General features: G+C 45.6%; 1 protein-coding gene across 4 annotated transcripts in view; it reads right to left on the bottom strand.

Moving 5' to 3' along the window:
• Positions 1 to 3,688: 3,688 nt before the first annotated feature.
• TBC1D8 (TBC1 domain family member 8) overlaps positions 3,689 to 24,125 on the bottom strand; it is a 149,558-nt gene continuing 129,121 nt past the window's right edge. For all 4 annotated transcript variants that reach the window (XM_040336436.1, XM_040336434.1, XM_040336437.1 and 1 more), the window contains 5 exons: positions 22,899 to 23,139; positions 22,647 to 22,712; positions 8,684 to 8,773; positions 8,101 to 8,201; positions 3,689 to 5,017 (listed from right to left, as the gene is read on the bottom strand). In XM_040336436.1, coding sequence (XP_040192370.1) covers positions 4,574 to 5,017; positions 8,101 to 8,201; positions 8,684 to 8,773; positions 22,647 to 22,712; positions 22,899 to 23,139 — 942 coding nt within the window. In that variant the 3' untranslated portion in view covers positions 3,689 to 4,573. The remainder of the gene's footprint in view (positions 5,018 to 8,100; positions 8,202 to 8,683; positions 8,774 to 22,646; positions 22,713 to 22,898; positions 23,140 to 24,125) is intronic.

The following is a 24,125-nucleotide window of genomic DNA, read 5'->3' as shown; positions in this document are numbered from 1 at the left end:
AAGGGTCGCTGAAAGTAGACAGCTAGAGCCGAAATTAACCGTACTTAAGGCGAGAGCCTGGTCCACTCCCCGCTGTAAGAACAGCAGATACCCACGTATGTACGGGGGTGCCATCTCATCTCCTCACACATAGAGATGTAGGCCTTCCACGTACGATGGTAAATCTTCCTTGAAGTAGACTTCTGTGCACGCAGCATGGTAGAAACCACCGAGCCTGATAGGCCCCGGTCCTTCAGCACCTGGCTCTCAACAGCCACGCCGTTAAAGCCAGCGACTGTAAAGCAGGGTGGAAGATCGGACCCTGCGACAGAAGATCTTCTCTCATGGGTAGACTCCAGGGGGCGTCTGCCACCAGACACACCAGGTCCGCGTACCAGGAGCGGCGCGGCCAATCTGGGGCGATCAGGATTGTTGGAATCCCTTCGGCTTCCACTCTGCGCAGCAGGCGAGGAAGAAGCTTCAGAGGAGGGAAGGCGTAATTTAGGCGATAATGACCCCAAGGTGCCACCAACGCGTCAGCCCACGGGTCCTTCGACCTGGCCACGAACCGTGGCACCTTCCGATTGAGACGGGACGCTAGAAGGTCCACATCTGGAGTGCCCCATTTTCGGCACAGACTCTGAAACACCTCCGGGTGGAGCGACCATTCTCCTTGGTCCAGTGTTTGGAGACTTAGGTAGTCGGCTTGCCAATTCTGTACTCCCGGAATGTACACGACCGATAGAGCCGGAACGGACCTTTCGGCCCACCCAAGGATGTGCGCGACCTCCGTCGCTGCAGCTGAGCTCCGTGTGCCTCCCTGATGATTGACGTACGCCATGGCCGTGGCGTTGTCGGACTGGATCCTGACCAGTCAGCCCTGCAGATCCAGGGACCACCTGGCAAGGCACAGTTTGATTGCTCGGAGCTCCAGAACATTGATTGGCAGGCGAGACTCCTCCTGAGTCCAGTGCCCCTAGGCTGACTGGGTGCCCCAAACGCCCCCCCAACCGGAGAGGCTGGAGAAGACTTGACCAGATGACTCAACTGAATCTGGTAATCCAGAGATGAAGGGAGCTTGTCCCAACGTGACAGAATTTCCTTCTGTAGCAGGTTAGTGCGGACGCACCGCGCCTGCGTGTATATTCAAATGTGTGCACACTCCCTGATCATCTATTAGCGCAATCGAGCTGGGCATGCGCGATCGGTGGCGTTTGAGGTCAGTAATTGTGCACAGCTGCTTTTGCAGCCATGCTGGCCTATCACATGCCTGCTTTGTTTTGGAGCATTGGTATATATTTGGGCCTCTGATGATATCCTTTTTGGATGAAACATGTCAGGCTGGCTGATACAAGTACGCTATGAGCCGCGGAGTTCTATTATGTTTTGATGCCCGTTTACCTGTTTGTTTTTGTAAGTACCATACAATAAAATGTGTGTTGCTTTTACCTACGGGCTTCACTATTGCCGTCTCCTCTCTGCATTTTTGGTTACACTCTTGCTGATGAACGCAATATACACCTTTGGATCTTTATGAGTTTTGGATGCTTCTTATTCTTGATGCTGTCTGTGGATAATCGTTTTCTACCTATACATCCAGTTGGAAGTGTGACTGCCATTGACCCCTGCATTATTTGATTTGTCATGCCCATAATGATATCTTTCTGGTAAGCAGTTTGACTGCACAGGGTCTGATGTGTTTATATGTCTGCACACTGAAATCTTGGTGGAGGTCCTTCGTTTCAACTACATTGATGATCATACTCATTTGTACATTATCAATTAATTTCACTGGAGCGCTGCACTATTGAACTTTTATTATTTATTTACAGCAGGTGGCCGGCTTTCTGATAAAAGTGGTCCCAGCAGCAGATTTGCCATGGTATCACTTTTATAGGGGGCAGGAGAGGTGCCTCCCCTCCCGCCGCTTACTGGTCAGCGATCCGGTCATTTCAATGGCTGGGTAGGAAATCAAGTGAGGGCAAGATGGCTTTCACTTGCCTCTATGCCCTTGGAGGACCGAAGCCACCATGGTGTCAATTTCGGTTCCCAGCCATCAACTTATTTTATTTTTTATTTTTTTTAAACTCAAAATTACATTTTTTTTTCTTTTGCTTTTAAAAGTAATCATTTGGACATTATCAATTAATTATTTTCACTGGAGCACTGCACTATTGAACTTTTACTATTTTTGTTTGCTTTATCCACAAACTGTGCTAGCTGCTCCGTTTCAATACCATTGTTTTGAAGTTAGTGCAGATATCAGTTCACCCTTTTTTTTTTTTTTTTTTGCTGTAAATAAATACTGGGGTTATGGCATCTAGCTAATTAACATAAAAAATGTGATGTATATTTAAAGTTAGACAGTCTCATTTGTAATCACTGCTATCACTATCAGTGACCACTATTGGGGTTCCCTGTGACTGGTTAGAGTCACATTCAGCCATGATGTTGGTGTGTTTAAAATGCAAACCTTTTTATGTTTACTGTAAAGTAAAGGCACAGGACCAGAGGCAGCTCTAGGCTTTATGAGGCCTTAGGCATAACCTAGACATGAGGCCCCACTCACGTCTAGAATGGGAAAAAATAATACAAGCGAATTGCATATATTTAAAGTACTGGTGTCAGTGTCCTCTATTTCAAAGCTGGTGTCAGTAATGGCATGCTCTCAGTACTGGTGTCAGTGTGCTCTATCTCACCAGCGCTGAGAGCACACTGACACCAGCGCTGAGATAGAGAGCACTGACACCAGTACTGAGAGCATGCCATTACTGACACCAGCTTTGAAATAGAGGACACTGACACCAGTACTCTTAACATATGCAATTAATTTGAATTAGTACTGTGCGCTGGTGTACCGAGCCCCTTAGTCACATGTACCACCGCCCTAGTCACATGTACCAACCCCCTAGTCACATGCACCCCCATAGTGACATGTACCAACCCCCAGTCACATGCACCCTCATAGTCACATGTACCACCCCCCAGTCACATGTACCAGCCCCCAGTCACATGTACCAGCCCCCAGTCACATGCACATCCCCCCCAAGCCCATGTACCTCACAGATAGCAAGGCTCTGTCCGCTCACAGCTCAGTCAGTTTACCCTCAGCACAGCAGTCAGTCAGCTGCACACAGACAGGCTACAACGTACTGGAATTGGATCTGCCTCCACAACGGAAGCCCCACCCTGAAAGAAGGGTGGACTCGGCGATCCTGTGCTGAGGTGCTAGCTGCACCCTTGCCCAAGATATTGGCTGAAGGGACACACAGGATTTGCTGGCTGGTGGGGCGGGGCACGGCAGTTGACGGTCTCTGTGTGTGTGTCTGCCGGTGTTCTGACGAGAAGGACACCTGCTGTTCCAGTGGAGTTTAATTGACAGGAGTGGAGACTGGGAAGTGCCCTGGTGGGGCGGGTAATACAGAGCAGAGAGGTGGCGGACTGACTGTATTCTGGAGGAGGCGGCACGAAGCTCCGCTGACTGTACCTGGGACTGATGTAAGAGGATAGCCAGAGGCGGCTCTTTAGGCAAATTAGGCGACGGCAAGGCCCCTGGGAGGGCGAGGCCTTAGGCGACCGCCTATTTTGCCTAATTTGGTTTCCAGACCCCATTCTGGTAAAAGTTAGCTGCAGAGTGCTTTCCAGGGTGAATCTCCTTCATTCAATCTCAATATACATAGCCTAAGTCAAATAATTATTTTAAGCAAAGCATAATAAAAACTTGTTTATTGAAAAGTGCAGATTCTCACAGACCAACACAAAAAGCACAAGGTAAGTCAACTTGACATTTTTAACATGAATTCCAATGCAAATCAAACAGAATAAAAGTTTCAATTTCCAGCATTGAAACATTATTATTAGTGCAAACACAAAACTCACATACAAAACAAAGAACATTGGACATAACCCCCAGCTATACCCCTGAATGTTTGGCATGCCAGATACTCCTTGAAATGGGACAGCTTGTTGCCTGGAAGTAGCGGGGGCAGCAGAGAACCTACAGTAGGCTTCATAGAAGAGATGCATCAGGAGAAAGTACTTACTATTAGTACAAGATTTAAAAACCGTCCAGTGTGCTTTGGTAACCCAACAATACAGAATGCCATATTGCCATATCTGTGTTATGTGCCTATTTTCAATATAAAATACAATGTTCCAGAGTATTGGAGTGTATTTTACTGCATATAAAGCAAATACAATAAACCTTAAAAAAACAACAACACTCGTCACCATATAGGCTGACATATATATGGCTTATATGACTGAGGAGTTAAAGGAATCTTCTACAATCCAGTAGCAATTTTCATCCTACTTAACGCCAGATCCAATTATCTCTGTTCCTTTTCATGTGGACAGACCTTCTTCTTGACACATCAAAGGCATCTGGATACTGCGAGAAATGGAATCTGAAATTGACTGTTGCTTTTGCAGACAACTCCTTTAGGCAGCAATTATGTCAGATATTGCTGAACCATATTGGTGAGAAGGACAAACACACATACATAAATAATTGCTGAAAGAGAGAGCACAAAGGTTTCCATCATGCTAGCTGCTCAGAGCCTTATAAATACAGGAGACAGGCAGAGCTCTTTGTTCAGCATAACATGGATGGCTGCTGGCATGCCCCATTAATTTTGAGGCTGTACGGATTGCTCTTTGCACTTTCTAACTTTGGTTTCAGTTCCAATGTCTTCTCAAAAAAATTCACCAGTGATTGCTCTGTCAGGAGAGAGGCCAGTATGTGTTCAAAGGACACCACCCAGTCTGCTTCACTTAGTAACGGGGATGGAGTAGGATGTGATGGAGTGCTAGCAGTCTCAGAGAAAACGCAGTCTTGATCTGAGGAGCAGGCACCATTCTCTGAATCAAAATATTCATCTGAGGCACTTCCTGAACTGATACTAATGCTGCGCTGCCCAACCTCTCCAATCTGAAGTAACAGGGTTGTCACTGTGGCAATGGCTTGGTACAGCTCATTCTCCTCTGGGTCTTCATGAAACAGGCTATATAAGGTTTTGCAGAATTGTATAAATTCTCTCTGGGGAGAAAAAAAAAAGGTACAATATGATTTAATGTAATAATTTTACATTTTACATCCACCCTAAAGAGAATATGTTACAAATAAAAATGGATGGACGTTTCTATTCTCTCATATACCTGATGCATACCAAATTAAGTAATTAAACTTGAACCTATTCAGTCTTATTGCATATAAAGCCACTGGTAGCTCCAAGGATTTCTTTGTAACAAATTCCCAACACCTTTGTAACGTAGACCTCATACACAATATTCGATTTTCTGCAGTCTTGTCTTCAGATTTACCAAAACCATGTAGTACAAAAGGGCCTGCCTGATCGCATACAAATTGAAACTCTTAAGCTTCATACACACCATTACATTTTCTTCAGATTTTTGTCTTCAGATTTAACAAAACCATATAATATGAGGTCAAACCTTAAGAGTTTAAATTTGTATGCAATCAGGCAGGTCCTTTCACTACATAGTTTTGGTAAATATGAAGACAGTGTGTGGGATCTTAATCACACAAGAGGTGTCTTGGACACAGAGAGGTTCAATCAGGCACTGTGTGCAGCTCTCTATATGGGAATCTTTTATATCCAATTCGGCTCCAGAGCAATTTTATTTTTTTGTTGCATACATGTAAAAATTTACATTTTTGGCAATAAAATTACTTCAACCCTCAGAACATTGTTTCCTGAAAGCAAGAGGCCTTGTAGAATAAAAAGTAAACAGTTGCACATTTTTATGTCATATGATATATGCGCAACTGTTAATTAAATGCAAATTTTCAGGAAAAAATATAATAAATTAATTTTAGTGCAAAAACACACCATATGATTACCCATTGTTGGTTACAATATAAAAGATGGGGTTGCATCGAGTAAATAGATTCCAAACATTCCATGTCTTAGAACTGAGTGCTTCTACAATATCACCAAAAACAACTATAGCCTTTACAGATCATCAGTTTATTGGATAGAAGAAGATCCTGGACTGCCGCACTCCTTAAAACTATGTCTTTATTGTACAAATGAAATCCAAAAAACAACCAAAGCGATGCAGTCAAAATGAAGTGAACAACAGGAAAAAGGTGGCTGACATGTTTCACATCATGTGATGTTTACTCATGAGCTAGGACCAAGCATCACATGATGTGAAACATGTCAGCCACCTTATTCCTGTTGTTCACTTCATTTTGACTGCATCGCTTTGGTTGTTTTTTGGATTTCATTTGTACAATAAAGACATCGTTTTAAGTAGTGCGGCAGTCCAGGATCTTCTTCTATCCAATGCACCTGTGCATAGCCAGCACCTTTTTGGTTTAGTAGGACGGAAGCAAAGCCAGGGGATCAGCAGTTTTTAAAACGGTATTATTTCTCAGATCATCAGTTTAGCGTTATCTAGGAGCCCTTTGAGCTAGAATTATTGTTCAACATGTAACACGTGTGTTGTGACCAGGGTTTACATATGTATGAATACCCTGGGCTTGTGCTTGTACAGGTGTGCGGGGCAACGGAGGTTTCAGCAGTAAAAAATAAAACATTTATAATATATTTTATTATAATTTTCTTTTTTTTAACTTCTTTATTTTTTTATTTATTTTTTGCCATCACATTGGGCAGGTGACAGGTACACTTTATGGAGACATTAAAGATCTAATAGATCCCAACGTCTCCCCTGCCCTTCACACCATCTAACTAAGCACAGACTGACTTGGTTAGATGTGTGCCCTGGCTGTCTTGGCCAGAAAAGGGTGCATCTGAAACCGGAAGAGGCATCACGTATGGTTTTATTGTTTGCATGTGGGATCGAGGCATGGATTTGCCTTAGTCTTACAGCGATCCCTCTCCCCTAGCTGGCAGTTGTGTTCCCAGGCTCCGGTAAAAGCAGGAGAGCCCCGGGACCATGGAAGAAGGTGGCCACCAGGGGGAGAGGGGGAGATTAAAGGTTTACTCTTTGGACATACGTAGTATGTCCAAAGAGCTGAACTGGATATGTCTACATTATGAAGCTGCATGTCTCATTAATTTAATTTTCCCATTAACCGTACTACTGGCTCTGTGAAAGTGATTGGCAGCTCTGGAGCTGCTGCATCACTTTCACTTTGTAGCTGGGAGCCAACTAAATAAAACCCACACAAGCTGATGGCTGCTACTGTAGCCATCGGATTGCAATTAAAGGTTCACTTTTAGGACGTACGTAGTATGTCCAAGAAGCTGAACTGGATAAGCCTACGGTATAAAGCTGCAACTTTAATGATAGGTTCTGAGCAGACTCCTGGTTACTTAATAATTCAGAAATTGTTGTTGAACCACTTGAGGATTTTGAACGTAGAAGACGTCCCAAATTTTTATCATACATTTTATCATATCATACAAATTTTTAATCATACAGGAGGTACAGGCAGACAGCTGTACTGAGTGTCTGCAAGAGCCCGACATTGCACCCATGATCTACTGATCGTGGGTGCAATGCTTTACAGGCTGCAGTGTAAAAAAATAATAAACGCACATCAAAGTACACCTTTTGTAGAAAAAAATAAATGCTCATTAAAGTTTCTAAGATGTGCCGCCTATGTTTATGTCCTCTCCACCTTGCAGCTATTGCCAGCAATTACTAGTTGATGAAATGGCAACCAGGAATTGCTTTGTATTACATAACAGGAGTGGCTGTGAAAATACAGTTGCTCCTGTGCCAAATGACAGATAGTCCACAAATGTTACTGGGTAAACACATTGATATACGATATGGATGTATATGCATATTTTATTATGTCCTATTATGGAGTAATCAGTTGCAAAAATACCTCTGTGGGAAACCTCAGATAGAGGCTACTCAGATTTGACCCCTGGACAACATACTAGTCTAAGTTTGAGTATAGTAGAGCTGATGCCCCTGCATCATTGCTTCAGACTTTTTTTTTGTGGCTTTCGCAGAAACCATTTATCCCTTTTTTAAAGAAAGAAAGTATGGTACAAAGACAAACAAAAACCTGTCAGATATAACTCTTCTTTTTTGCTCATCTATGAATGAAGAGTGAAAGTTAATCTTTCTACCAAGGATACAGACATAAAAAACAACAAACAAAGGTTCTGTTACCTGGATCATTTTGGGTATTTCCTTTTCTGTGTTCTTATCTTTCTCTCTGGCCAAGTCTTTAAGCATCTGCTTTAGTTGTTTTTTGTAGTCTTTTTCCTCTCCTGCAAAAAGAATATTTTATAAAATTCCATGCCAAATGTAAACCTAATCAGTATTATGATGCAATTTGTGGATTCTGTTCAGAGGGAACATTGTATTATAACATGAGTACATAGTTCATGCTGACTGCTGTATAAACTATACTCAAGAGAAGGCTCTTGTAAACAATGGATACAGGTGCATAAAACCATTTGTAACTAAAGATGAACTTTGCTAGGCAGCAATATGTCCACCTAAACTGGCCACACAGCACAACTCCAATGTGATCTCAGCAAAACAACAGCCCTTTCTCTTAGAGGGGACCCAATAGTTCGAGTGGTGGTCATATATTAGGCATATATAAAGCAATTTTTGACAAATGATATTAATAATTCCAATCTTTAACTAGTTTTTGCTTTTTTTTGCTATAAAAAGCTGGTTGAAACCGATCTTTGCTGCATCTCCCTGAAGATGTGAATACACTGTAAAATGTGAAGAAACATACCATTTGCTTTTGTAAGCTTTAGTGGTCTTGTAGTGGACAGAAGTGGTCCTTTTAGTGGTGACTGGCAGTCATGATCATTCTCTGTAAGAGCTAATTAAAACATTCCATGTTTTATCACAAAGCAATCACAAATTACATTTTTTTTAGAGGGAAAATATACAAGTCTATGTTACAGAAGCAGGCCAAAACAGTCGATGAGCATACATGTATGTGTGGATATACTATACAATCATGCTGCTGCTTCACTTTCCTGGCGTTCATTACTCTTCTTAATGTATTGCGCCAAATTCACAAAGCATTTAAAACACTTTTGGTTCTGACAGTGACTCTCGTGCACCAAATTCAGGTACTTTTAAAATGCACCACGTGTACATTGTATGCACCAAATGTAAAAGTTGTGCAAATTGAGACTTATGCCGCGTACACACGATCATTTTTCAGCATGAAAGAAAACGTTGTTTTTCAGCATGTCCAAAAAACAACGTTTTTCCAACTTCATCATTAAAAACGACGTTGCCCACACACCATCGTTTTAAAAAAATGATGAACAAAGCGCTGTGACGTACAACGGCACTCTAAAGGGGAAGTTCTATATACCTTTGGGCTGCTTTAGCTGATTCCTTGTTAGTAAAAGATGATTCACGCTTTTCTGTCTGTTACAGCGTGATGAATGTGCTTACTCCATTATGAACGGTAGTTTTACCAGAACGAGTGCTCCCATCTCATAACTTGCTTCTGAGCATGCGCGGGTTTAAAACGTCGTTTTAGCCCACACACTCATTTTTTACAACCCGAAAAATGAATTTTTTTAAAACGACGTTAAAAAATGCATGCCGAAAAATGATCGTGTGTACGCGGCATGACTCTCTTTTGGCATACAGAGAGAAAAACTGACACAGCATGAGCAAAATTCAAGTACAAGTTCTAGACAGGTATATGAATCTGGCACATTCTTCACCACTGCACCAGTCTTTATGAATTCCAGGGTATTGCTGTGTAGACAAGCAACTGCATCAAGCTTGTATCTGAGATGCTTCTGGGTTGCTTTTACATTTCCATCAACTTGTGTGGGAAAAAATGTACTTCTGACAAAAACAAATGTCTGAGTTCACAATCCTCAAATACAATCCTTATGTTAAAAAAGGTAGCCACTTTGCTCTAAATGGACATATCAGGTCCTATATACACAGTTATGATAGAAATGTCCACTACAGATCAAATAAGAGGAGTTTTTGGAATATGCAGAAGAAGGAATTGGCAGTGACCCATAGCAAACAATCCTCAGTCTTTTTTCATGGGACTAAAAACATTTATGATGTCCTTTTGCTTCACAATAGTCTGTAATTAAAGGTCTCTTTCTTTGGAGGTTAAAGGGGTTGTAAGCCCTGGTTCACACTGGGTACGATTTGGAACGATTTGAGATGCGATTTGACATGTCAAATCGCATCTCAAATCGGTGGCAATTGTCGGCAATGGCACTGTCCTAATCAGTGCGACTCCGCATCTGCGATTTAAAAAAGTAGTTCCTGTACTACTTTTTGCGATTTTGGGCCGCGATTTACATTAAATTGCGGCCGAAATCGCGACAAAATCGCGGTAAAATCGTGCATTTTACCGCGATTTTGAATTCGCAGCAGTGTGAACCTAGGCTAAAGGTACAATTTTTTTTTCCTAAATAGCTTCCTTTACCGTAGTGCAGTCCTCCTTCACTTACCTCATCCTTCCATTTTGCTTTTTAAATGTCCTTATTTCTTCTGAGAAATCCTCACTTCCTGTTCTTCTGTCTGTAACTCCACACAGTAATGCAAGGCTTTCTCCCTGGTGTGGAGTGTCGTGCTCGCCCCCTCCCTTGGACTACAGGAGAGTCAGGACGCCCTCTACGTTGCAGATAGAGAAAGGAGCGGTGTGTTAGTGGGCGTCCTGACTCTCCTGTAGTCCAAGGGAGGGGGCGAGCACGACACTCCACACCAGGGAGAAGGCCTTGCATTACTGTGTGGAGTTACAGACAGAAGAACAGGAAGTGAGGATTTCTCAGAAGAAATAAGGACATTTAAAAGCAAAATGGAAGGATGAGGTTAGTAAAGGAGGACTGCACTAAGGTAAAGGAAATTATTTAGAGAAAAAAAAAATACCAGTTACTCACCGGTAGCTGTTTTTCTATGAGTCTTACAGGACGGCACCTTGAGAGTAGACTGGCTTCACCTGACAGGAAACACAATCAAAAAGAGGTTTAAAAGCCCCGCCCCTCCCCGTGCACCTCAGTTCGTGATAAAGTAACCACCATAAGAGCACGGGAACCAGTATATGAAAATACAAACCATACAAAGTCATCAGGGTGGGAAATAGGCCTGCCGTCCTGTAAGACTCATAGAAAAACAGCTACCGGTGAGTAACTGGTATTTTCTCGAGTCGTCTTCCAGGACGGCACCTTGAGAGATAAGCAAGTAACCCTCAGGCCTACCTTAGGGCGGGACCACTGCCTGCAGGACTCTTCTGCCAAACGTCAAGTCTTGGGGTGACAGGAGTTCCACTCGGTAGTGTTTTAGAAAGGTGTTCTGGCTTGACCACGTTGCTGATCTACAGATTTGTTCCACTGAAACTCCTGCTCTCTCTGCCCAGGAGGTTGCTATAGATCTCGTGGAATGTGCCTTGACTTTAGGTACCGTTTTGCCAGCCTTACTGTATGCTACTGAAATTGCCTGTCTTATCCATCTAGATATGGAGGCTCTAGATGCTTGGCAACCCTTTTTCTGTCCTGAAAAGTTGATTAGCAAGTGTGATGAGCGTCTGAACTCGCTCACCCTTTCTAAATAAATTAACAAACAGCGTCTTACATCCAAACAATGAAAGGTTCGTTCTCTTTCATTCTGTGGGTTTGCGCAAAAAGAAGGAAGTATAATTTCTTGTGACCTATGGAACTTCGTTGCCACCTTAGGTAGGTACAGGGGATCCTGACTTAGGACTACCCTGTCCTCAAATAAACGAAAATAAGGCTCTTTGATTGAGAGCGCTTGCATGTCTCCTATTCTTTTGGCCGTGGTGATGGCCAAAAGAAAGGAGAATTTAAATACTAACAGCCTAACCGGAATGCTGTCTATCGGTTCAAACGGAGGTTTGGATAGCTGATCTAACACCAGGGAGAGGTCCCAAGGGGGAACTCTGGATATCTGTATAGGTGACAACCTATCCCTGGCCGTCAGGAACCTCTTAATAAGAGGATCCAGAGCCAGCCTCTTGTCTAAAAAGTAGGACAAGGCGGCAACCTGTACTCTTAGGGTTCTCGTAGCTAGACCTAGATCTACCCCTTCCTGAAGGAACTCCAAGATAACTGATATTTCGGGTAGTGGAGCTTGTCTTGCCGCGCACCAGCGTGAAAACACTCCCCAGGTCTTGGCATAGATCTTCCTGGTAACTTCCTTACGACTCGCTAAGAGGGTATCTATTACCTTCTCTGAGCAACCCTTCCGCTGCACCTTCCACCTCTCAAGTACCAGGCCGTCAGACTGAAAAAGCCTGGCTCTGGATGAAAGATCGGCCCCTGCCGCAGAAGGTCCACCCCGACCGGGAGAGGGAGGGGAGGAAGGACTGACCACTGTTCTAACATTGGAAACCAAGATCTTTTGGGCCACCAGGGAGCGATCAGGATCAGCTTCCCTTGTGAACGACTCAGTTTTTGCAATACCCTCGGGATCAGATTCAGAGGAGGAAAGGCATAGGCTAGGTAAAATGTCCAGGCCTGGGCCAACGCGTCCACACCTTCCGATCCCTGATCCCGGGAGAGGGAGAAGAACCTTTCTATCTTCTTGTTCCTCCTGTGAGCAAAGAGGTCTATTTCTGGGATGCCGAAATGATGACATACCCAATCGAAGACCTCCTGACTTAGTTCCCACTCTCCCTGGAGAATGGGTTGGCGGCTTAGAAAGTCCGCTTCTAGGTTTAGGACTCCCCTGATGTGAACTGCTGACAGGGAGCGAACCCTCTGTTCTGCCCAGCCTAGAATTTCTAGGGACAACCTTAGGAGCGAACGAGACCTGGTGCCTCCCTGATGGTTCAGGAACGCCACCGTGGTCGCGTTGTCGGAGAGAATTTGTATTTCCTGGTTCAGGATTCTCTCCTCGAACGCTTCCAAGGCTCTTCCGACCGCTGATAATTCTCGGAAGTTGGAAGACGACTCCCTTTGGTGTCGATCCCAGGAACCCTGGGCCTGTAGGCCCGCCATGTGGGCTCCCCATCCCCAGGAGCTGGCATCCGTGGTTATCCTGAGGGGGTTTGACTGGTTCCACTGAAGGCCTCTTTCCAAGTTCCGAGGAATGAGCCACCACTCTAGAGTGTTCTTTACCGACTCTGGAATGGAGACCCTGGAGTCTAGGGATGTTTCCTTCCCGTCCCAGGAGGAGAGGAGGAAGGCCTGTAGTGGCCTGTAGTGGAGCTGGGCCCACGGAACTGCTGGGATGCATGAGGTCATATGTCCCAACAACCTCATGATCTCCCTGAGTGAAATATCTGCTGTTCCCCTGACAGACCTGACCACTGAGATGAGTCTCTGGACCTTGTCTACTGGTAGGAGAAGCTTTTTCTCTAAGGAATCTATTAAGAATCCCAGATAGATCTTTCTCTGTTCTGGGAGGAGAGAAGATTTTTCTCTGTTTATAATCCATCCTAAGGATTCCAGTGTAGTCAGGACGGTGGTCAGGTCTGTGAGAAGAAGTGCTCGACTGGGATTGAACAGCAGCAGATCGTCGAGGTAGGGAACAAGGGAGATGCCCTTCAGATGTAGAAAGGCGACTACCTCTGCTAGCACCTTCGTGAAAACTCTTGGGCTGGAGGCAAGCCCAAAGGGGAGAGCGGTGAATTGCCAGTGTTGGATCCCCTGAGGGGAAACAATGGCAAATCTCAGGAATCTTTGATGGTCCTGGTAAATGGGGACATGGAGGTAGGCGTCCTTCAGGTCTATGGTTATCATAAATACCCCTTCTAAAAGAAGTCCTTTGAGACTGTAAATGTTCTCCATGCGGAACCTCTTGTAGAGGAGATAAGTATTCAGGGGTTTTAAGTTGATGATTAGACGGAATTTTCCCGAGGGTTTTGGTACTACGAAGATGTGAGAGTACACCCCCTGACCCTGTTGGTCTACCGGAACTGGGACTATGACCCCCTGTTGTGCTAGGTCTGACACATTCCCTAGAAGGCTTGCCGCTTTGATGGGATTTTGGGGTAAACGAGTGAGGAGGAAAATTGGTGGGGGAAGATGGCGGAATTCCAATCTGTAGCCTTCCTTCACTATCTGCAAAATATGAGGACTCTGCGTTATGCTTTCCCAAGCTGGAAGAAATCGGGAGAGCCTTCCCCCGACTCTCGAGTCACTTGGAGTCTTTCCCAGCGGGTTTAGGATCAGGGAAAAGGATTCTCCCTTTTGGTTTATCCTTTCCTGTGATCCACCTCCTATTAAAGGCCGCTCTTCGGTCTGAAGGTCGATTTTTATTCTGGGGGCCTCGAAAAAATCTCCTCCTATTTTGTTTAGGAGGGAACCTTTTCTGAGGCCCTAGTTAGAGCCTGGTCTAAACCTGTCCCAAAGAGGAGGGATCCCTCAAAGGGTAGGGCACAGAGACGGGATTTGGAGGCCAAATCTCCTTCCCATGTTTTGAGCCATAGTGCCCTTCTTGAGGCGTTAATAAGAGCGCCCGTTTTAGCAGAGGCTCGAGCGGACTCAATTGATGCGTCTGCTAGATAGGCGACAGCGCTACCTATGACTCTAAGGGAATCTCGGATATCCTTAAACTTTGAAGTCTGCGGGATATGTTCCAACATCCTGGATAGCCAGGTATCCGTATTCCTGGCAATGCAGGATGAGGCCAGGGCGGGCCCAAGGGCTGCCGCATTAGCCTCCCAGGCCCTGCGAAGGGAGGTCTCTGCCCGTCTGTCTAGTGAATCTTTTAAATTCCCAGCATCCTCAAAGGAAAGGTCAGACTGTCTAGACAGTTGAGCTAGGGAAGCGTCTAGTTTAGGGACTTTGAAAAATTTGTTTTCTAGTTCCTCCTTAAAGGGACAGCGCCTTTTCCAGGTTTTGTACCTAAGTAACTTCTTTTCAGGTTCTGCCCACTCTCTTAGAACTAAGTCCTGAAGAGATTGGTGAACTGGGATAACCTTTGGCTGGGGTTTAGCTAAACCCTGGTACATCTTATCCTGTGCTGACACTAGTTTGGTCGGCTGCTGAATCCCCTCAGAGGTATAGATAGCTGCCAGTAAACCACCCATGTCATCCGCTGAAAAAATGAATTTGCCTGATCTAGCATCTTCATCCTCCTCATCTGTCTGGCTATCAATGAGACCCTCTTCCTGAGCCTCTGAATCCTCAGAGTCTGACAGAAGAACGTCCCTAGCCCTCAACAATTTTGGAGCCGAGGTGGATAAGCTTTCCTGTGAGGAGGGTCCAGCTGCTAGGGGATCAGGTCCTTTGGGTTTTAAGACCTCTTTAAACTCTTTTAATGTGGAAAGCATCTCTGACTGAACTGTCAGGAATTCTTTCATTATTAGCGAAGTTTCCTTCCCTGTGAGTTTTTGAATGCACTTAGCACACAAAAGCTTGGAATAGTCTGTGGCTAGCTTAATGCTACAATTCCCACATCTTTTAGCTTTAGATGTATGTTTAGCAGAAACACTAGAAGCCTCCCCCTGGGCAGTAACCTCTTCCCCTGAAAGTAAAAGACAGAGGCTTTAATCAAAAAGGGAGTTGGGGAAGGGAAGGGGGGTGTGTGGGGAATAAGGACCCAGTCCAAGTGCCCCAATGAGGTTTTTTAGAGGTAGACTCACCCCTGGTGGCTTCCTCTGCAGCAGCGGTTAGTGCCGGGCGGTCCTCACGCTCCATGGCACCGTCGAATCGGGCGCCACTCTCTCCCCTGCTGCGCTCCGTGTGTGTGTGAGCTAACGCCGATGGCGGCCGCCATTTTGGTGAAGACCGGAACCGGAAGTACGTCATCACCCTGCGCCGCCATCGACGCAGCGTCGAATGCTGGCTCCACCGAGAAACGAGCCTGGGAGAACAGCAGCCGAGTCCACAGCGCGGAGATGCATCTTTACCCGGCCCAGCAGGTAGGAAGACGCTCGGGAGAGAGGGATTCCAGCCACCTAGGTGTTCTGAGATAGCCACTATCCCAGATACACCTAGCCGGGGGGGGGTTTCCAAACATGGTTTTTCCTTCAGCCCCCCCCCCCCTCAATACAGGGAGACCCTCTGGACAGGCAATAGCCTCACTGAGCTCAAGGCCTCCCAGGGCCCATGGCTCACCTTCCAGGAGGGGGACCACCAGCCCCAGGCCTTAGGTCTTTTTGGAAAAACAAAAAAACGTTTCGCTGGGGGAAACACAATCATGAACTGAGGTGCACGGGGAGGGGCGGGGCTTTTAAACCTCTTTTTGATTGTGTTTCCTGTCAGGTGAAGCCAGTCTACTCTCAAGGTGCCGTCCTGGAAGACGACTCGAGAAAATTGTACCTTTACAACCCTTTTTAAAGCTACTCTCCTGGCTACTCTCCACACACAACCCATCCCCTTCCAACCAATTGCGTTCATAAAAAAAGGGATTTTTAATACAGCTTACCTGTAAAATCCTTTTCTTGGAGTACATCACGGGACACAGAGCGGCATTCATTACTATATGGGTTATATGGAGTACCTTCAGGTGTAGACACTGGCAAATTCAAACAGGAAATGCCCCTCCCTATATAACCCCCTCCCATAGGAGGAGTACCTCAGTTTTGTAGCAAGCAGTATGCCTCCCAAAATGGTCCTCAAAAAAGAGGGGTGGGAGCTCTGTGTCCCGTGATGTACTCCAAGAAAAGGATTTTACAGGTAAGCTGTATTAAAAATCCCTTTTTCTTTATCGTACATCACGGGACACAGAGCGGCATTCATTACTATATGGGATGTCCCAAAGCAATGCTTACAATGAGGGGAGGGAGAACATCTCCAAGACAAAAGGATTTAATTTAGAGATATACTCAAATCATAATAAATCCAACTTAGTTGAGAAAAATAAAAATTTTAAATTTAACTCGAACAAGAGGAGCCCCCGGAATCCGAGGGTCTCAAACTGCAGCCTGCAGCACTGCCTGCCCGAAGGCAGTATCAGTATTCCTTCTTACGTCCAACTTGTAGAATTTTGTAAACGTGTGGACAGAAGACCAGGTTGCCGCCTTGCAAACTTGAGCCATAGAGATCTGGTGGTGTGCTGCCCAGGAGGCGCCCATGGCTCTAGTAGAATGAGCCTTTAATGATACTGGAGGAGGCAACCCTTTCAAGCCGTAGGCCTGAGTGATTAATTGCTTAATCCACCTAGAAATGGTGGACTTTGCAGCTGCCTGCCCCTTCTTGGGCCCATCCGGTAGAATGAACAGCACATCTGTCTTCCAGATCTTCTTTGTAGCTTTAAGATAGGCCTTCATGGCCCTGACAATATCCAAGGTATGCAGCAACCCTTCCTTTCTGGAAGTAGGTTTAGGGAAGAAGGATGGTAATACCAAATCCTGGTTCAAAATGAAAACTGGATATGACCTTCGGAAGGAAGGAAGGATGAGGGCGGAGAACGACCCTGTCCTTATGAAAAACAAGATATGGTTCCTTACAGGATAAGGCTGCCAGCTCCGAAACTCTTCTTGCGGAAACTATGGCAACCAAAAATACTAACTTCCTTGTCAGTAGAACCAAAGGAATATCAGCCAACGGCTCAAACGGTTGTTTCTGTAAACTTGACAGAACAAGATTTAAATCCCACGGACAAAGCGGGGATTTAACTGGAGGTCTAATACGTAAGACCCCTTGAAGGAAGGTCTTAACCAGCGAGTGGGTGGCCAGCGGCCGCTGAAACCACACTGACAGAGCAGAAATCTGTCCTTTGATTGTGCTTAATGCCAATCCTTTATCCACTCCTAGCTGGAGAAAACTTAATACTCTATCGATGGTAAATTTGCGAGAAAGCCATCGCTTGGACTCACACCAGCCTACATAGGCCTTCCAGACCCTGTAATAAATCACCCTAGAGACCGGTTTCCTGGCTCTGATTAGGGTAGAGATTACTTTCTGAGACAGACCTCTACCCCTGAGAATCAGGGATTCAGCTTCCAGGCCGTCAATTTTAGATGCCGTAAGGCAGGGTGGAGGATCGGACCTTGCGATAGCAGGTCTGGCCGTAGAGGAAGAGTCCAAGGGTCTCCCACTACCATCCTTAAGATTAGTGAGTACCATGCCCTTCTGGGCCATGCTGGAGCTACCAGGATGACTGGTATGTGCTCCACCCGGATCCTGCGCAGCAGGCGGGGTAGTAACTGGAGCGGGGGAAACGCATAAAGAAGTTTGAACTGATGCCAAGGGCAAACCAACGCATCGGTTCCGCAGGCCATCGGATCCCTTGAGCGGGACATGAACCTGTCTAGTTTCTTGTTGAGTCTCGATGCCATGATATCCACGTCCGGCACTCCCCATCTTTGGCAGAGTGCTTGAAAGACTAGTGGATGCAGAGACCATTCCCCCGGCCATAGAGTCTGGCGGCTTAAGAAGTCCGCCTGAAAGTTGTCCACTCCTGGAATGAATATTGCCGATATGCAGGGCACATGAGCCTCTGCCCATAGAAGAATCAAGCTCATCTCTCTCTGAGCGGCTTGACTCCTGGTTCCCCCTTGGTGATTTATGTATGCCACGGCCGTGGCATTGTCTGATTGAATTCTCACCGGGAACCCCTGCAATTTTGACGTCCAAGCCCTGAGGGCTAGTCGAGCAGCTCTGAGCTCCAAGATGTTGATGGGCAACTGCTTCTCTGGCTTTGCCCAAGTACCTTGGCGAGTGCAACCATCCAAAATTGCTCCCCAGCCCGTCAGGCTGGCGTCTGTGGTCACTATCTTCCAAGCCACTGGGCTGAAAGACCTCCCCTTCAGTAGATTCTGAGGGTCTAACCACCAACACAGACTTTGTCGGACTCTTGATGAGAGCGGCAACGGGATATCCAAGGCCTGTGGCCTTCTGCTCCATGCTGACAGGATGGCTGCCTGTAGGATGCGAGTGTGGCTCTGGGCGTATGGTACCGCCTCGAATGTGGCCACCATCTTGCCTAGTAACCTCATACATAGGCGAATAGTCGGTTCTTTCTTGCTTAGAACCAGTAGGATTAATTCCTTGATGGCTTTTACCTTCCTTAGAGGTAGGAACACTCCTTGTTGTTCTGTGTCTAATCTCATGCCGAGATATTCCAACTGCTTTGTGGGCTGGAAAGCTGACTTTTCTCGATTTAGGACCCAGCCGAACCTCTCGAGGTATTGGACCGTGAGGGCCACTGCTCGCTCCAAGCCGGGAGACGAGTGATCTATGACTAGGAGGTCGTCCAGGTATGCTAGGATCGTGACCCCTTGGATCCTTAGTTTGGCTAGGATTGGGGCTAGGACCTTCGTGAACACCCGGGGGGCCGTAGCCAACCCGAAGGGAAGCGCCACGAATTGGAAGTGACGCGAAGCCACCATGAAGCGTAGATATCTTTGATGTGGCTGATAAATTGGAACATGAAGGTAGGCATCCTTTATGTCTATGGACGCCATGAAGTCGTCCTTCTGGAGTGTGGCAGCTGCTGACCGCACGGATTCCATCCGAAATGAGCGGATCTTTAGATATGCATTTACCATCTTTAGGTCCAAAATTGGCCTGACATCTCCATTGGATTTTGGGATGATGAATAGGTTGGAGTAGAAACCCAGCCCCTGTTCCAGGACTGGTACCTCTACTATTACTTCCTGGGAAAGTAGATGATCTAATGCCGATCTTAATGCGGCTCCCTTTTCCGGATCGTTTGGAATCCTCGACTTCTGGAAATGAGGAGGAGGAAACCTTAGGAAATCTAATTTGTAGCCTGTGGCCACGGAAGACCGTACCCACTCGTCGGGAATGCTGGCTTCCCAAATCTCTGAAAAGAGTCGCAGCCTTCCCCCCACCTTCGTGGGTGGGGGCGCCCCTTCATAAGGTTGGCTTGGGGGCTGGTTTTGCTGGTTTGCGAAACCACTGCCTTTTGCCTCTAACAGCCTGTCCTTGTGATCTGCTGTTGAAGCCGAAGTTTGCTTTTGCAGGAGGCCGTCGATACTGCTTGGCATTAGAGGGCCCCTGCCCAGGGGAATACTGTCGTTTAAACGCAGGTCCCTGAACCTTCTTCTTAGTTGGCAAGAGAGTACTCTTGCCGTTTGAAATGGTCTGAATGTATTTATCTAGGTCTTCTCCGAAGAGTCGTCCTCCATGGAAGGGGAACCCTACCAGGAGCTTCTTGCATGGGGGCTCAGCCTCCCAGCTTTTTAACCATAAGAGTCTTCTCATATGGATAAGGGATAACGATAAACGTGACGCTTGCTGGATAGAATCCTTGATTGCGTCTACCGTAAAACATATGGCCTTAGGGACATCCGAAAATTTTTCTGCCTGCTGGGCCGGAATAAGTTTAAGCATCTGCTTAAATTGATCCGATAATGCTTGAGCGACCCCAATCGCAGCCACAGCTGGCTGTACTACTGCCCCTGCAGTAGTGAAGGAGTTCTTAAGTAGTGCTTCCAAGCGCTTATCAACTGGATCCTTGAACACCTGTATGTTTTCTACAGGGCATGTTAACGATCTGTTAACACATGAGATGGCTGCGTCCACTGCAGGAGTAGCCCATCTTTTGGAAAATTTTTCTTCCATAGGATATAGGACAGAGAACCTTTTAGGTGGTAAGAAGATCTTATCTGGCTTGTTCCAATCTTGGAACAAAATTCCCTCTAATAGAGGATGGATCGGAAACACAGCATTGCTTTGAGGCGCCCTCAGTGAGCCCAAAGCTGAAACCGTCGATACCTGGAGATCTGGTACTGGCAAGTTGAATGTCCTTTGGACCAAGTCCGACAATCCTTGAATCCACCAGCTCTCCCTCAGGGAGACTGCCCCAGACTCCTGTATCCGGGTCTTCGATCCCTGAACCTACTTGGTCCTTGTCCAAGAGGTCGTCCAATTCCCCTGAGGAAAGGACCTCCTCTTCTGAGGGTCCGCGCTCGGGCGACGGAGATCTATTCCGCTTACTGCCCCGCATAGCTGCGGCTATCATTTTTCCCATGCTTTTCTGCATCTCTTTTAAAGAGGTGAGTAATACCTCCTCCGTGACCATCTTAGGGTTGGACTGACCCGCGTCAGCTCCAGCCCCAGATCCCGATGGCCCCAAGGCTCCCTGTAGGGAAAACAGCGGCATACCATGGTACAATACCGAGGTACACCTGCTACCTATTGGTATTTGGAACTATAAAAGTTAATTGTCCAAACACCTGTTTGGGGGATAAAAAAATGCTTCCTCTCCCCTAGATGACTTTTTTTTTTTTTTTTTTTTCGTTTTTTGTTTCAAATCCAGGAAAGAAAAAACATTCTGTCCCCCTGAGTAGTATTGCAAAGAAAAACTATGAGATGGAAAAGAAACAGCCTATTTCTAGGCTTGAAAAAACAGTCCTCTGAAGACTGCAATATCCTTTCTGGCCACTGTGTGTCCTCGGCGCCCCGTGCTGCCGCTCTGGTCTTTCTCCTCAGTTCCAAAGTATTGAATGGAACAAACAAACAAGGAAGGGCCGCCCCTTCCTTTAAGCCACTGACCCGCCCTTCCCCCCCAGCCATCTCAAACAGGAAATGCCCCTCCCGACAGGGGGAGGGGGGGGGATTTTGGGAGGAAGGGACCTCTCTGTTCCAGCAAACTGCAGCCTGCAGCCTGGAACCATGAGGAGGTCAGCGTTTTGCCTGCTTGCAGGCTCTGAGGAGGAAGACTGAATGGAGCATCGCCTGGAGGCCTGCAGGTAAGCAAAGCTCTCTGACACACACATATATTTTTATATAACACAGGCCCCACTCAATGCTTTTCCAACACTACAAGGGAGGTCACATCTTATGGGGAATAATACATAGAGAGCCATCCTATCTTTATGATATGTGACTAGTTTGCCAGATGCAGTGCATAACTTTAGGCATGTCCCCTGTGACCCCCCAGAAAAAAACCTGCTAAGAACCAAGTTCCGCAAGTTTTCCCCTCACTTACCTGCTCCATGCCGCAGGACTTTGCCAAGCAAGAGGCCCAATCTTCCCCCATCTCCGTGGGGATGTCTAGACCTTCAGGCCCTGGGTTCCTATGAAGGATCCACTGTCCTGGGCCCATATAGCACCCTGGCAACAGAAAACTTTAGGTACGCAAAGGTTTCTAAGTTCTGGGCCCAGGGTCCAGCTCTCTAAAAAGAAAAGCATTATGGGCTATACCCCAAGGGTTTGGGGTCCGGTTACTGACCACTTTAGCGCTGAGGCTTTTTTGGACAGAACCGGTAGCTCACCTAATCCCAAGGATGCGGAGGCAAGCTAAACCATGACTAACACCTAAGACACTGGCGTAAAAACTGAGGTACTCCTCCTATGGGAGGGGGTTATATAGGGAGGGGCATTTCCTGTTTGAATTTGCCAGTGTCTACACCTGAAGGTACTCCATATAACCCATATAGTAATGAATGCCGCTCTGTGTCCCGTGATGTACGATAAAGAAAAACATACCTTAATGCCCCTAAATTCCTAATCCATAGTCGAGTGAATATGTTCTGTGCCCAGAAGGGGAGGGCCTTTGCTTGACCACAATACTACCTGCATGATGTGAACATTTCCTACTGACTGTCCAGCAGTGTGGTCTTCTAAACAACCCCTAAACAACAACAGTAACCCTCCAACAGGACCTGTACTCTGCATACAAGAACAAGGGTTACAAATGAGCAACAGCTGAAAACATGCACGGTCAGTGGTATGCGAGGAAAGAAGTGGGAAATCCATGTATTAAATTGTTATCTATGGTGTGATCTATGTTGCCTATGGCTATACGCCAACCATAGCTAATCAAGTTTTGAAAATCAGATTGCATATGTATGATCCTAATATCTGAAAAAATTTACTTACCTGGTGATATATGAAGTCGGTACAACAGTTTGATCTTTTCATTCATCTCACCGTTGTATATGATATCTAAAGAACAAAAACAAAGTTTTTGTAGCATTTCTTTGACGTACACAATCACAAAATGTATGGAACGTACAAAAACCCAGGTTTATTACACAACAAATTGCAAAACACATATGCACAGAACACTCTAAGGTAACCTGGTAGACCTACGGAACTATTGGCATTCTTAAATATTTTAATTTTATTCACCTAAACACCAAGCAAACGACTTGAACTCAATGAGCTGGTCCTGGTTTTCGTCTAGCAGACGGAACATCCTTGTAGCTAGAACCTCTATGTGTGGACCCCATGCCCAGGGTGAACATAACCTGAACAGTGTCACAAATTGACGACTGTCAATTTTGTACTGTTCTGCATAGGGTCTGCTGGGGTCATGGCATGTCAGTGACGAAGACATCTCTTCCCAATAACAGGAGATGAAATGTTCTCTCTGAAAAAAACACAATCCAAAGATAATGAATTCCAATTCCTGTGTTACGTGAAAAAACGTATACCTTATAAATGTTTTGGATAGCTGCTGTCACATTATTGCAGAAAGCAACTTTAAGATTACACAATAAACCTAGCAAAAACAGCACTGCCCGCCCAACCAAATCTATCAAATTAAAAATGAATCCATAACATTATAAAACACTCTTACCACACGTTTTTAAATAAACCTACAGTTCATATGAAAGTCCACACTTCCAGTGCTTAGTATAATGTGCTAGTATTCTCCCCACATGTAAAAATGTGCTGGATAACGATTCTTCAGATCTGTGTGTGGTGGTAACTCCCAAGTGATTCTCTCCCCTGACTTCTCCCACACTAACCAGAGAGACAGGACCCCCTTTCATGAACAAGCGAGTCAACAGTGCTTGCATCTCCCAGGGATGGATGGTCTCTTGGGTCCAATGTCCTTCTATGTTGTCCATAGGATGACTCTAATGTGCCCAGAAAGCCAAGTTCAGACAGAAAAAAGGGGAAAGCTTTCCATGGTGACATAATAGTTTACTTGATAAAATGCAAAGAAAATGCACCACCTACAGTAATAGTATTATAAATCACTTGTAACCAGTAAACGCCATCGTAGCGTGTGATCAAAATACACTGAGCACTGGAATATGAACCTTTGCATTTATTTCTGTTTCAATGGTATTTATTGAGGTTTTAGAACATACAAAACAAAAGTTTAAAGAGGTAAGGTGAATCACAAGGTACAGTGATACATACAAAATTTGCAATACAGAAACCATACCTAATATTGCATTAAAAAACTACAAGGGTGATAAAAGTATAGAAATGGGACAGCAAGGTCCAAAATTCACCCCTGCACCACCAAAAACAAGCAGATAGGGTGCATGTTCCTCATCACATAGATCATAACCTGTATGGCGTTGAGCCTATAGCGAAGGGGCAGCGGGCCCAGAAAAGGCA

This window comes from Rana temporaria, chromosome 2 (genome assembly GCF_905171775.1).
Source record: "Rana temporaria chromosome 2, aRanTem1.1, whole genome shotgun sequence".
Taxonomy (NCBI): domain Eukaryota; kingdom Metazoa; phylum Chordata; class Amphibia; order Anura; family Ranidae; genus Rana; species Rana temporaria.
This window is presented reverse-complemented; position numbering and strand designations above follow the sequence as displayed.